Source organism: Cetorhinus maximus, chromosome 15 (genome assembly GCF_964194155.1).
Source record: "Cetorhinus maximus chromosome 15, sCetMax3.hap1.1, whole genome shotgun sequence".
Lineage (NCBI taxonomy): Eukaryota > Metazoa > Chordata > Chondrichthyes > Lamniformes > Cetorhinidae > Cetorhinus > Cetorhinus maximus.
The window spans coordinates 3055569-3070814 of record NC_135893.1 but is presented as its reverse complement, the minus strand read 5'-3'; the positions used below and the strand labels follow the sequence as shown (position 1 = coordinate 3070814).

Genomic DNA, 15246 nt, shown 5'->3' with positions numbered 1-15246 from the left:
TTTTACAGGAGGAAATCTTCTGTCCTTACCTGGTCTGGTCTACCTGTGACTCCAGATCCACAGCAATGTGGTTGACTCTGAAATGGCCTAGCAAGACGCTCAGTTGTATCAGGCCATTACAGAAAAACAAATAAGGAATGAAACTGGATGGACCTCCCGGCTTCAACCTAGGTACCAGGAACAACAACGTCACTCCCAGCCCCATTGACCCTGCAAAGTCCTCCTCACTAACATCTGGGGGCTTGTGCCAAAATTGGGAGAGCTGTCTCACAGACTAGTCAAATAACAGCTTGATACAGTTATACTCACAGAATCATATCTTGCAGACAATTTCCATGATACCACCATCACCATTTCTGGATAAGTCCTGTCTCACCCGCAGGACAGACCCAGCAGAGGTAGTGGCACAGTGGTATACAGTCAGGAGGGGGTTGCCCTGGGAGTCCTCAACATCGACTCTGGACCCCGTGACATTTCATGCCATGAGGTCAAACATGGGCAAGGAAATCCCCTGCTGAATACTACCTACCCCTCAGCTGATGAACCTGTACTCATCCATATTGAACACCACTTGGAAGAAGCACTGAGAGTGGCAAGGGCACAGAATGTACCCTGGGTGGGGGACTTCAATGTCCATCACCAAGGGTAGCTCGGTAGCACCACTACTGACCAAGCTGGCTGAGTCCCAAAGGACATAGCTGCTAGACTGGGTCTGCGGCAGTAGTGAGGGACCAACAAGAGGGAAAAAAACCTAACTGACCTCATCCTCATGCATCTGCCCATGATATTATCCTTAGGAGTGACAACTGCCCAATCCTTGTGGAGACAAAGCCCTGTCTTCATATTAAGGATACCCTCAATTGTGTTGTGTGACACTACCACCATGCTAAGTGGGATAGATTTTGAACAGATCTAGCAACTCAAAACTGGGCACCCATAAGGCGTGTGGGCCATCAGCAGCAGCAGAATTATATTCAACAACAATCTGTAACCTCATGGCCCAGCATATCCCCCACCTCACCATTACTTTAAATTCGGGGTTCATTGGAAGAATGCAGGAGGGAATGCCAGGAGCAGCACCAGGCATACCTAAAAATGAGGTATTAACCTGGTGAAGCTACAACACAGGGCTACTTGAATGCCAAACAGCATAAGCAGCAAGCGATAGACAGAGCTAAGCGATTCCACAACTAACAGATTAGATCTAAGCTCTGCAGTCCTGCCACATCCCATCGTGAATGGTGGTGGACAATTAAACAACTAAATGAAGGAGGCAGTTCCACAAATATCCCCATCCTCAATGATGGGGGAGCCCAGCACATCAGTGCAAAGGATAAGGCTGAAGCATTTGCAGCCATCTTCAGCCAGAAGCGTCGAGTGGATGATCCATCTCAGCCTCCTCCGAAGGTTCCCAACATCACAGTTGCCAGTCTTCAACCAATTCGATTCACTCGATGCGATATCAAGAAACCGCCAAAGGCACTGGATACTGCAAAGCTATGGGCCCTGACAACATTACGGCAATAGTACTGAAGGCTTGTGCTCCAGAACTAGCTGCACCCCTAGCCAAGCTGTTCCAGTAAAACTACAATACTGGCATCTACCCGGCAATGTGGAAAATTGCCCAGGTATGTCCCGTCCACAAAAAGCAGGACATATCCAACCTGGCCAATTACCACCCCATCCCACTTTTGATCATCAGCAAAGTGATGGAAGGTTCATTGACAGTGCTATCAAGCGACACTTACTCAGCAATAACTCACTCTCTGATGCCCAGTTTGGGTTCCGCCAGGGCCACTCAGCTCCTGACCTCATTACAGCCTTGGTTCAAACATGGACAAAAGAGCTGAACTCCCGAGGTGAAGTGAGAGTGACTGCCCTTGACATCAAGGCAGTATTTGACCGAGGGTGGCATCACGGAGCTCTAGCAAAATTGGAGTCAATGGGAATCAGGGGGAAAACTCTCCACTGGTTGGAGTCATACCTAGCACAAAGGAAGATGGTTGTGGTCATTGGCAGTCACTCACCTCAGTCCCTGGACATTGCTGCAGGAGTTCCTCAGGGTAGTGTTCTAGGCCCAAACATCTTCAGCTACTTCATCAATGACCTTCCTTCTGTCATAAGGTCAGAAGTGGGGATGTTCACTGTTGATTGCACAATGTTCAGCACTATTCGTGACTCCTCAGATACTGAAGCAGTCCATGTCCATATGCAGCAAGACCTGGTTAGCATTTAGGCTTGGGCTGATAAGTGACAAGTAACATTCACCCTACACAAGTGCCAGGCAATGACTATCTCCAACAAGAGAGAATCCAACCATCTCCCTTTGACATCTGAATCCCCCACTATCAACATCCTGGAGGTTACCATTGGCGAGAAACTGAACTGGACTAGCCATATAAATACTCTGGCTACAAGAGCAGGCCAGAGGTTGAGAACTCTGTGGCAAATAACTCACCTCCCAGCTCCCCAAAGCCTGTCCACCATCTACAAGGCTCAATTCAAGAGTGTGATGGAATACCCTCCACTTGTCTGGATGAGTGCAGCTTCAACAACACTCAAGAAGCTTGACACTGTCCAGGACAAAGCAGCCCACTTGATTGGCACTGCATCCACCATCATAAACACTCATTCCCTCCACCACTGACGCACAGCGGCAACAGTGTGTACCGTCTACAAGATGCTCTGCAGCAACTCACCAAAGCTCCTCTGCCACTTCGAAGGACAAGGGCAGCTGATGCATGGGAACACCACCACCTGCAAGTTCCCCTCCAAGTCACACATTGTTGCTGGGTCAAAATCCTGGCATTCCATTCCGAACAGTGCTGTGGGTATATCTACACCACATGGACTGCAGCGGTTCAAGGAAGTGACTCAGCCCTCTGTTACCATTGTTTTGGGTCTTACATAAGGTTCTCCTTAGTCAGGGTTGATAGATATTGCTGGAGGTAGGCTGTTAGTAAACTTTATCTTTTATTGAACAATCTGCAGTGTACATTACAAGATTTAGCACGAAGCTTCACATAGAATTATCTCTCAGCATACTCTATTGTCATGTTATCTTATATCACTGATGATGCAGGCTGCGTATTTACTTATTACCATTAATACCTTTACACTACATCTCCCCCAAGTCTCTGACTCTATTAAATACATTATTTACATCATCCTTCAACAACCACCTTCTCAAAGGCAATTAGGGATGGGCAATAAATGCTGACCTAACCAGTGATGCCCCTTTAAAGAATAAAAAAAATTGTATCTCCTTGGATCATTCAACCATTCAGTCTGTAGTGTTTCAGGAGGGATACTGAACATAGGTATAAATGTCTTAAACAACTTCAGAGAGCCTGGATGTCTGCCAAAAAGCAGAAGTAGCAACCAAACCTGTGGTTATATCTCGAGAACAGCTTTCATCCAAAGCAATTTATTTTGAAGTAGACAAGCAAACGAATATTTGACATTCATAAATGTTAGAGCACAGAAGGAGTCCAGTTCTCATTGCACCAATGCCAGCTCTCTGAAAGATCAACATGGCCAGAACCTAAACCCATCCTCACTCAAGATTCGCACCTGCACTTCCAGCAGAGATCAAGAGCAGAGCCTCGGCTGATTTTCCAATCAATGCCAGGGACCTGCAGTTACAGGAATCACTGAATCGTACAGTGCAGAAGGAGGCCATTTGGCCCATTGTGCCTCTGCTGGCTCTTTCAAGGAACTATCCAATTAGCCCCACTCTATTTCTCTTTCATCTGCAAAGTTTTCCTATTCAAATAATCACCCAATTGCCTTTTGAACGGTATTATTGAATCTAGTGCTTCCACCACTCTTTCAGGCAGTGGATTCCAAATCCCAACAACTTGATGAATAAAAAATTCCCCTCATCTCGCTTCTGGTTCTTTTGCCAATTATCTTAAACTCCGTACCACCTGGTTAGCGATCCGGCTGCCGCTGGAAAAGTTTCTCTCTATGTACTTTATCGGAGCTCATAATTTTGTACATCTTTCCTTTTAACATCTGTGCTTTAAGGAGAACCACCCTTGATTCTCTCCTCTCTCCACACGTGCTCAATAATAGCTCACTGCCATAATATGACATGTGTGTGCAAAAGCTGATAAGATCTCACACTGCCAGCCCGAGCAGTGTGCACTGAATTTCTTCAAGTGGGAGGTGAACCCATTTCCCGTTGGGGTAAAGGTCATCACGGTGTACAAATATTAGCTACTGCATGACATTACCCAGAGTCAGAATGGCCCCCTGGAGTCATCTTAATCGTCCAAGGGGCTTGGACAGGTATTTTCCATTTTCTTCCCTCCTTGGTTTTTGATCTGGTTTTTGCCTCTGTCAGGAGGTCACATGGCTTTTGGGTTGCCAGGGGAGTCTCTCAATGGTGCTGCACAAGGCATGACAGACTGTGATTACAAACTGGATGGACTAGTGGGTCTTTTCCTGACCATTATTTGTCTGTTTGTACACTCACACATCATTGGGACCTGACCAAATTAAGATTGTAAACATCTTTGCTTCATTATTATTTTCTCTAAATAGCACTCTAATGTAATAAATGCAATTTGGACATTTACCAAATTGATAAAAGTTTCAAGTGGAGATAACATGGTAAAGTAGGGGGGAAAAAAGGTCAAATATAGCTGAATCGTTGGTGATTTATGAAACAATCAGTGACATTGGAATAAATACTTGGTGCAATGGGGCCACACACTTTTTCAGCAGCACAGTATTCAAATAGGGATTGCTGATTTTCAAATATGAGGTAATACAGCTTTAAATGTTGCACCGAGAGGGGAAGGAATTGGCGCTGTCCCTTTAAACGGTCGCAGTTTGTGAATGTGGGCAGAGAGGGGTGTGTAGTGAAGAGGAAAAACTGGCTCCTGATTGCGTTTGGTGATAACACTTACTACCCTTAACGGTTTGGAGACAGCTCAGGAAAGAACCTCAGGGCTGCAAGAACAGCACCTGCAAGATGAAAAAGCAGCAGCCTCTCAGCGCTCTAGTGACAGCTCTACAGCGCGGACAGGTTCTTTCCTTCTGAGCGAGTGGGCGCCTCTACAATCCCCTAACTTTGGGGAAATAAAATGGAATTTATCACGCTAACATTCACATCTCTGCTTTTACTCTACGCGCAGCACAATAAGTTGATAAGGTAAGTGGTCATTGTGCTTAACCAGCTGCCATCCTTTTACATTACATGACTTCTCTTTGGATCTGTGGTGTGGAGATTTTGTAACTTTTTTCCAGTGGGGTATTGCTGCTTCACACTGAGGGGGTGAGGGGGCTGGATGTGTCTGCTTTATGGTGCGGTCAGATAAATATGTTCACAGGTAAATTCGACCAACATGTTAGAGTTCCATGTTACCCATGCTCCATTAAATATGTATATATCCCTTTAATCTATATCAGGCTATAAACACATTGCGGTTACTATTCCATGTCGCTTTAATTTACTGGGGTTGGGGTCCCCTGGGTTAAAACCCGGAGTACTCTTTGATAACTCCCTTTTCTGAAGGCGGAGCAAATCCCGGATTATTTCAAAATGAATTCGCCTTCCACAATTTGAAAACACTTGTTAACCCTTCCATAGTGTATTGACCTATTTTCCTCTCCTAAATGTCTGTCTTTTTATTTTAATCCCTTCTCTACGACTCTCTAACCAGGCACTTTTAAAACACTTTTTGGCTGGGAAAGAGCCAGGATAATATATATTAACCTGCCCACCTTAATGATTTTTTTTAAACAATGCCTTATTAGGTAGATGTAGTTTTTAGATGTTTTTATAATTTAATTTCAGCAAAGAACAGAACATTGGTCAGCAGCAGTGTACTGAGATTTCACAATGCACCACACACTGTCTCTGAATATTATCATATTAAATATTTTTAATAGTTAACATTCAAACAAACAATGCTAAATGCAGCACATTGTGTTTACTGGTTTAATGTAACAATGATTAAGTCCGTTCTGTTGAGCCAAAAATGTGCTTTGTCTTGGGAAGTTAATACTGGATTTTCAAGCATTACCATTGCCTCCTTACAGGAGAATGAATGGTTCATATTATCTTCACCATGTGGCTACATTTAGCATCCGATCTCTACACCAGTCATTCCAGCCCCAGATTAATTGTTCATTATTCAAAGGTTAAAGGAAAGGGTAGCAGGGTCACTTGAGACCTGGGGGGAGGGGTTAGTGGGGGGTTGTTGTCCCTGCCCTTTTGTGAGTCACCCCAGGCCCAGGTGAGGGTCCCATGCTCAGGGTTACAAGCCATGGCCAACAGTGGAACCAATGAATTTTTGGTGGTGATGGTGGAAGAGCTGGAACCTTGAGAGACAACGGCTGGTTACAGGTGAAGGATCCTTCATGGAGAGGACTTGTGTTTCCATTAAGCACACGTGAGGAAGGCAAGGGGAAACCACCTCATGTATTCTTTTCCTAGTCGTATTGCTCATTGCTCATTGGGAGGCTCTTACAAACAACTGAAGAAGAAAGCGCAAGACCGCGAGGTGTGGAAAAATGAGCAGAGAGCTGCCCTTTATTACTATAAAGGAAGAGGTGAAGTTTAATAGTTTCAGCCAATAAACAAAATGATAGCATACAGAGATCCGGCCTCGCTGATCTACCCTTAAACAGCGGTAAAGTTGAAGAAAGGGCTCTCAGATATATGTGTATTTATCTTGCCTTTAAGATGCACTTCTTCCAGCAATACTTACCCATCACACTCTGTCGGCAGCGCCCCCACCGCTATAACACTATGAAGTCAAAGTTCCTTCAGGCTCATTTTCAGCACCAAACATGCACGCCGAGACAGGTCAAAATTGAGCTTAGGCCTCATTTGTACATTTGGGTAAACCGCTGGTACCTGTTGTACCTTTATGGAGATTTTTGAAAAATAGTCCACCCCAATATCGGCTCGAACACCTTTCAGCCACAGATTAGTTCCCAGAATTGACCCTCGATGTACCTATGAAATCGACAGGACAGTGTCCAATACTTCCTCCTGTGTATCTTGTGCTCCACTGTAAACAATGTCATTGGAGGCCATGCACACACAATTATATTGTTACCTATATTTATACTAGTGGAAGGTACATTCTTTTCTAAGGACAGGAGTGTTACATAATGCTCCACAAATATCCTGTGAAGGTTAATCAGTGTTCCCTTAAGGGCAAAAAATCTAATTGCTGTTAAATAAACATGAGGTTAGGTAAGATTCTCATTTTCAGTATATGTACAAGAACATTGCCTTTCCCTGTCTCTGTGCCTTTCTCTAGCCCATTAACCTCCCAACCCCAACTCTGTGTTCCTCTATCTATGGTTTCCTCTGCATTCCCCCTCCATTTGCCCCAACATTGTTAGCTAGTCACATACTGAAGCCCCATGCTCTGGAAATCCCTCCTTAAAGTCCTCGATCGCTACAAGTCCCTCTTTTAAGATCCTTCTTAAGGCTCATTTCTTTGACCAAATTTTGGTTATCTATCCTAATGGGATAGATCTAGACTGTGCAATAGTGTAAATCAAGTGGTAGTGAGTTGGCAACAATTTCCATTTAAGTCATTGACTCTCCAGCAATTTGTTTTGATTACACCTTTGTGAAACATGGGTGTCTGTTTTTTTTTTTCTCTATGCTAGAAGCACCATATAAATGCAAGATGCTTTTGATGTAATTATAGATGTAACAGAACTGGGACCAGGACATGTGATTCAAGTGTCTAAGCAGTTGGCATTTTCTTTGCTTCTTTCAAAGCATTTCACATTTTTAATGAAACTTTAATAAATGTATCGGTTTTGGAGAATTAAAGGTTGTTTTGTCCATTCAGATTAGCTCCAGAAAGAACCTTTTTACACTTCAAAGAAATAAGACCCAGCACACTCCTGGCTGGCCTCCCACAGTCTACCTTCTGTGAACTTGTGGTTATCCATGACCCTGCTGCCTGTGTCCTAACTTGTAACAATTCCTGTTTAACCATCACCCTTGTGCCTTCTGACTTACACTGGCTCCCAATTAAACAGCACCTTGATTTTAAAATTCTCATCCTTGATTTCAAATCCCTCCATGACCTCTCCCCTCCCTATCTCTGTAATCTCATCTAGTCCTACCATCTTCCAAGATCTCTGTGCTCCTCCAATTTTGGCCTCTTAATTTTAATTACTCTAGCATTGGCATCTGTGCTTTCAGATGCCAAGACCCAAAACTCTGTAATTCCTTCCCTAAACCTCTCAGCCTCTCTTTCCTCCTTTAAGATGCTCATTCAAACATTACTGTGTGATCAAGCTGTTGGTCGTCTACCCCAATATCTCCTTATGTGCCTCGGTGTTAAATTTTGTTTGTAACACTCCTGTGAGGCGCCCTGATATGTTTTACTACATTAAAGGCACTATATAAATACAAGTTATTGTTGTTGAAATTAAGCATGGACAATGAAAATGTACCTGAAAAATATTGCTCAAGTGTGTCTCAGTCTGGGAAAAATGGAACATTTAAAAATATAATGTTGAATATGCAAAATAAATGGGAGAGTTTGGCTGCTATAGGAATGAAAATTGGAGGGCGAAATGACCTCTCTCCTTGAACTTTCTTTTGTTCTAAGGGAGTGAAGATAGTGATGTTCCTGAACTTCTTTTACAGGAAACTTGCGCAGTGCATCGTATTATGCATCGTTTTCCTGTAAGGCTATTGTAATCTGAGGTCTGTTCACTGGAGTGAAGGCTTTCCTCCAGACTTCAGGAGAGGGAAATTCTACTGCTGACCTCATAAGTATATTGGCAATAAATTTACAGAAAAAATTATGTTTTGCGTTAACAGTTGTCATTATTAATTGTATTGCAACAGTTTGCACCTAATAACAGAATTTAAAAATCATAAGGTAATGTAGATTGTCTCATCATAGAACTATAGAATCATTATGCTACAGAAAGAGGCCATTTAGCCCATCGAGTCCATGCCAGCTCTTTGTAGACCAATCCAGTCAGCCTCATTCCTCTGGTGACAGTGATTTACTAGAAAAAAAACACTGCATGTCTGACTAAGTTTTGAGGGCTGCAACATTTAGTGAGTTTTTTTTTCTACATAAACCATTGGTCTTCAGCCAGCATGTGAAAGCATTCTGCATATTCAATATCTAGGTTGCAATTTATCTTTAGATATGAGCATTTTGAACTTATTTACGTTTATAGGCCCAAATGAAACTCTTAAACTACCAGTGTACCAGCATTTGAGATGGTAATTGTCCCGCACATTGTGAAATATTATGGTATGGTCCTTTTCCGTTTATTGATATTTTGATTGTCAACTTTAGTCTGGAATTTGAAGAACACAGTTGTGTAGAACATTTCATTTACTGTATAAGTTGTGATTCTATTCTGTCATCTTGTGTGAGATTGAGTATTTAACCTAAACACAATGTTGTAACAAGCATATTATAATTATATATTATAATTAAATTTTACCTGGCTGAAGTATTGACACTTGAAGCTGTTTTGTAAAAACACACAAAACAGATTTTGTGGTAGTTCAGTTAAAGCAAAAGCTCATTGCATGAAAAAAAGCTGTGCTAATGTTAGAAGTTATACAACATTAGCAATCTGGCAAACAAATGACTTCACACCATCCTCTTAATGGTAATGTGGAACTTCACAGAATCTCAGAATTGTTACAGTGCAGTAAGAGACCATTCAGCCCATCGTGTCTGCACTGGATCTCCGAATGAGCAATTTGCCTCATGCCAACCCCCCACCTTCTCCCTGTAACCCTGCACATTCTTCCTCTTCAGAGAACAGTCTAACTCCCTTTCATCTTCCACCTTCCACCTGTCCGCCCAATTTGTCTAGGATCGGATCTCATTTGCCCCCAAAAATTCTTCTCCTCAGCAGGATTCATTGCCTTCACCAAAAAAGCGTTTGGGAAATCTTTCATTGGGAGGAATGAGACAGGAAAAAACACAAAAAATAAATTTTGACACTCAATGTTGTGTGTGAAGAACACGATGGCACCATTCGATGATTTATATCAACACAAATAGGAAATGTTTTGTCAAACATATCTACCAGATCTTGTTAATTAACTCTTCTCCTACCTCCTGTATGCATTTTATCACTTGGATCGTAGAATCATAATGCACAGAAATAAACCATTCTGCCCATTATGCCTGTGCCTTCTCTCTGAAAGAGCTATCCAATAAACCCCACTCCTCTGCACTCCCCACAGCCCTGCAATCTTTTCCTTTCTAAACATTCCCTTTTGAAAGCTACTATTGAAACTACTTCTTGTTATGACGCGACAGACAATGTGTGCCAGGCGGATCAAATCCACAAGGGAAACTTGATCATGCAATCACAACGGTTTTGCAATTTGTATTTATTTCGAGATGTGTGCCCTGAATTCAGAAACAATGGGCAGAATTTTGCCCTTGGTGGGCGGGTGGGCCCCACCGGCTCGGCGGCGGGCGGACAGTCGGCCCCCGCCACCGAACCGGGGCCCACCGCCATTTTGAGTGGGCGGGCCAATTAAGGCCCACCCAGCGGCCTGCCTGACGGGAAGCGCTATGTACTTCCTGTGCGGGGGTGGGGGGGGTATCCCCAGCTGTCAAAGTGCGTACTGCTCCCTGAGGCAAAGTGTTGTCGCAGGGAGATTAGTGACAGGTAAGTTAAGTGTAAAAATAGAAACATTATAAAATTATTAACATGTCCCCTCATGTGACAATGTCACACGAGACGGGACATGTTAATAAAAAACACATAAACTTTATTACTTTTTTACAACACGGACATGAAACCTCATCCCGCCAGTGGATGATGCTTCATGTATTATCAGGAGTCCGCTGGGGCTCCTTGCCTGCCCGCCAGCCTGAAGGTTGGACGGGCAGGTCTTTAATCATCTTAATGAGCCTGTCAATGACCTCAATTGACAATTGACAGGTCGGCGGGCGGACAGCTGATTTCGCTGTCCGCCCGCCTTCCTAAAAATTTAAAGGGACCGGGATGACGTCGGGGACTCCTCCCAACGTCATCCCGCGTCATTTTCCCCTCGGCGAGAGGGCCCCGCCCCCAAATCGCTGACGGGAAAATCCTGGCCAATAAGTCCACCAAGACTTCAGAGATTTTTTTAGAAAACTAAATTAAGCATTTATTAACAAAAGAAAAGATTTCAAGCACATACATAGGTCTATAAATTACTGCTATAATAACTCCTAAACCCCTAATTAATCTGTCTTCCAGTTACACCTCCCATTAAGGCAACAGCAAAAAAAATAGATTATAAATAGATCCAGGCAATTCAACACAATATCCTGGACAGTAGAATTTAAAGTGGCTTTTCCCAGCTTCGGTTTCTGTAGACAGCAGCTTAATGCACAAATACTGGAGGCTTTTCACACTTCTGGTAGATCTTACAATGCCCTTTCTGACATATAGCCTCATTTCCCTTTATACATGTTTCTCCCTTTTAATGTAATTTTCATTGTTCCCATATGTCTTTGGAACTTCACTTTTCTCATAATATAAATCATTGCATCAGTAACCTTTGGGAAAAATAAACACACTGCTTGGCTTAGCTTCTCTGGCTAGATATAAACATCTTACCATCTCTTTAAAATTCAAACTACCCTGGTTTATTTTAAAATGCAAACTCTCCTCACCTCACATTCTAAGACTTCAGCTGTGTTCACGTCTTTAGCATTTCAAACCCAGCTTCTTTTGATGAGTCAAAGCCTCCAGACCAGCTGTCTCCAACTCAATTAAATCCCACACACACACAGGCAGAGAAACTATCCAAACCCCACTATTAACCTACTTTTACAATAAACCACAATAATATTCTGAGAATTATTATACTTTCATGACATTCTACCATTCGTTTGGACAGCAAATTCTAGATCATAAGAACTTGCTGCATTAAAAGATTTCTTCTCATCTCCCCCTCCGTCTCTGAGTTTTTTGGCTAAATATTTTAAATATGTGTCCTCTGGTTGCTGCCCCTCCTGCCAGTGGGTACGGTTTTTCCATCGACTCTACCAAAATCCCTCATAATCTTAAACATTTCTATGAAATCTCCTTTCTCTCCTCTGAGGAGAACAATGCCAGCTCCCACAGTCTCTCCACATAACTGGTCTTTCACCCCTGATACTATCTGGTAAGTCTCCTCTGCACCTTCTGTAAGGCCTTGGCACCCCCTCTTGAAGTATAGTGCCCAGAATTGGTTACAATATTCTAACTGAGGCTGACCCTACAATTCGTAAAGGTTTACCACAATTTTCTAACTTTTGTACTCTATGCCCCTACTTACAAAACCAAAGATTTCATGTACTTTTTTTTAACAACATTATCAACTTGTCCCACCATCTTCAAAGATCTACGTATGAGAGTGCCCAGGTTTCCCCTCTTCCTGCACGGCCTTTAAAATGGAACCATTCTGTTTATATTGGCTGGAATTTTCTGGCCCTGTTGTGGGTGGGACCCGCCGTGGGTGAGGTGGTGCCCCAGCCAGAAGCCCATTGACTTGCGGCGGGACCGGAAGATCCCGGCAGCGGGCGGGTGTGGAAAATCCCGCCCATTGTTTCTTCTTTTTTTCTTCCAAAATCTTACATCTTCCAAACTCTAAGGTCATTTTGGATCTTACTTTCACCAAAATGGTGGACAGATGACCATACCTCTTTGCTTCTCCTGTTCTTAGGCCATCCACTAAAGATGTACAGGTTCCCCCATCTACTGGGAAAGAACATCTACCCCATTTACCTCCCACGCCCCCCCCCCTGCATTTAACTGTGACCTTAAAAATAAAGGAAAGGTTGAACTATCTCTGACATATTACAGCAAACTGTACCTGCTGCACATGTTCTGTTGTTAGATTGTGAGTCATGGCATTTCAGTCTGAGGCTTCGCTGTTTTACTTTAACTGTCACTATTACTAAAGAACATTGTAATGCTTTACAACAGCTCACATACCATAGTGATGCCTTAAATATTACACTTAGACTCATCAGTGCTGTCTGGGTGACAGCAGTGACTGCAGTGAATGGCAGTGCTGTGTTCCTTCAAACGGTTGTTTAAAGGGGAAGGACTAGGGCTATGTGTGGGGCACCAGCACTTCACTGAAAGCCGCAGGTGCATCTGGCTAATGAAAGCTGCAGCAGTTAATGATGTTACAGAAGCTGTTGATTCCCGACCAGTGTTTCTCAACACCCTGAGCAGGATTTTCAGCTCAGCGTGTGGACGCGCACCTGACACACACGAGCGTGACGTAGCCACGGGGGTGATGTCAGGCGAGCGTCCCGACGTCATCGTGCACTCGCGCGATATTTCAGCCTGCGGGCGTGCACGAGAGTCAGCAGCGCGCCCGCCGACAACTAAGAGGCCCATTAAGCCCATTAATCAGTTAATTAAATTGAATTTTTCACTGCCCGTCCTTCCTTACGGTTGGCGGGTGGGCGAATAGGCCAGGCGGCCTTTGCATTTTTTGAGAAACCTCATCCACGGGCGGGATGAGGTTTCCAACAGCGACTGAGAAAAACAATAAAAAATTTTAAAACTCATTTTTCGCATGTCCCTGTTCACGTGACAGAGGTGACAGGTTTTCCTTACGTTTGAAATCTTTATTTTTCATGTTAAAAACCTTCGGCTCCCTGAGGCAGCTCTGTGCCTTCCGAGAGCTTTCACTGAGTGCACTCACGCGCATGCGCACACTTCATCGCTCACGGTCCTCCCGCCGCCCCCCCCCCCCCCCCCCCCCCCCCCCCAAGGCAGCGCTGAGGTTATCAGTGCGTGTTTCACGCTGGCTGGCCGTTAATTGGCCGTTAATAGGCCGGCCTGTGTAAAATCGGGGGCCGATCGCGGGTGGCGGACTGTTGCACAGCTGCTCCTGGGCCCACCTAACGAGGGGAAAACCCTCCCCTCTGTGCTCACAATATCCAGGGTGCATCTATATATATATATATAATTGTATATATAATAAAGCTTAAAATATATATAATATATAACTACATATAAGTATTTTAAACTTCTTTCTCTACTTAGCCTTTCATCATTTTGATGGGATTTACAAGTACCTGTATAAAGAAATTATCCTTCCTTTATGTTAACTGGGATGAGTAACAACTATTACAAAGTAAACTGTTGTTGGTAATACCGGCCAGCCTCCCATGTTCTACCCTCCATAAACTCGATGTCCATCGAAAACCACGCTGATCGCGTCCTCACTTGCACCGAGTGCTGTTCCCCTATCAACCCTGCGCTGGCTGAGCTACACTGAGTTTCAGTACAACAATGCGTCGATTTTAAAATTCTAATCTTTGTTTTTGAGCCTCACCATGGCTTTTTTTTTCATTCGTGGGATGTGGGCTTCGCTGGCTGGGCCAGCATTTATTGCCCAACCCTAATTGCCCTTGAGAAGGTGGTGGTGAGTCGCCTTCTTGATCAGCCGCCCCTCCTTATCTCTGAAACTAATGCCACAACCCCCTCCGAGATATCTGCATCCCTCTACTTCTGGACTCTAGGATATCTCCTGATTTTTAATTGCTCTACTGACGGTGGCTGGTCCTTTAGCTGCTTGGGCCCTAACTCCTGGAGTTCCTTCTGTAAACCCCTCTGCTTCTACTGCTTGCTTCTACTTTAACACACTCCTTATAACTTACCACTTTGACAAAGCTTTTGGACATCCTTATGTGGCTTGGAGTAAAATTTTGTCTTAGGACACTCCTCTCAAGTGCCTTGGGACAGTTTATATTTTACATTTCAAGACAAGTTATTGCTATTTTTATCTAATCAACTAATAGTCATTATGGTACAATATTAAACATTTAAAATGGAAGTCCTCACATATCTCTGATATATAATACACTAGGCTGATGCACAGGGATGCCTTTGCTATTTTCATGCTGTTATTTTAAAATATGGAAATTGTATCTCCATCATCCCCTTTCCCATTTAGCAACTTCTTTTTTGTTTTAATTTTTCAGTCAAAATAAGCCATGAATAGATGTGCCTATGTGTCAAGATAGGGACAAAGATTATCAGAAAATAAAACATTGCATTACATTTTGATATATTTTCCTGAAAGCAAAACGGGGCAGAAGAAATAATAAAAAGAATTAAAAACAGGTCCATATTTAACGATAATGCAAGATTGCAGGAAAACAAAATCAGTGACTTCTGATTAATGCTGAAATGATACACAAGGACAATAACAGGTACCTAATACTGAAAGTGAAGCCAGTTTGTATCCAGCTTGGGTTAACATGTTCT

General features: G+C 43.3%; 2 protein-coding genes across 5 annotated transcripts in view; one reads left to right on the top strand and one right to left on the bottom strand.

The window, feature by feature from the left end:
• The window catches only part of cfap74 (cilia and flagella associated protein 74), a 240871-nt gene that overhangs the window by 224439 nt on the left and 1186 nt on the right, over nucleotides 1–15246 (bottom strand). The gene's annotated exons all lie outside the window — the stretch shown is intronic.
• gabrd (gamma-aminobutyric acid type A receptor subunit delta) overlaps nucleotides 4746–15246 on the top strand; it is a 48855-nt gene continuing 38354 nt past the window's right edge. For 2 of the 4 annotated variants that reach the window (XM_078557689.1, XM_078557688.1), the window contains exon 1: nucleotides 4854–5161. In XM_078557689.1, coding sequence (XP_078413815.1) covers nucleotides 5094–5161 — 68 coding nt within the window. In that variant the 5' untranslated portion in view covers nucleotides 4854–5093. Of the gene's footprint in view, nucleotides 5162–15246 lie in introns of all 4 variants that reach the window. The other 2 variants (XM_078557687.1, XM_078557690.1) reach the window with 2 other exon arrangements.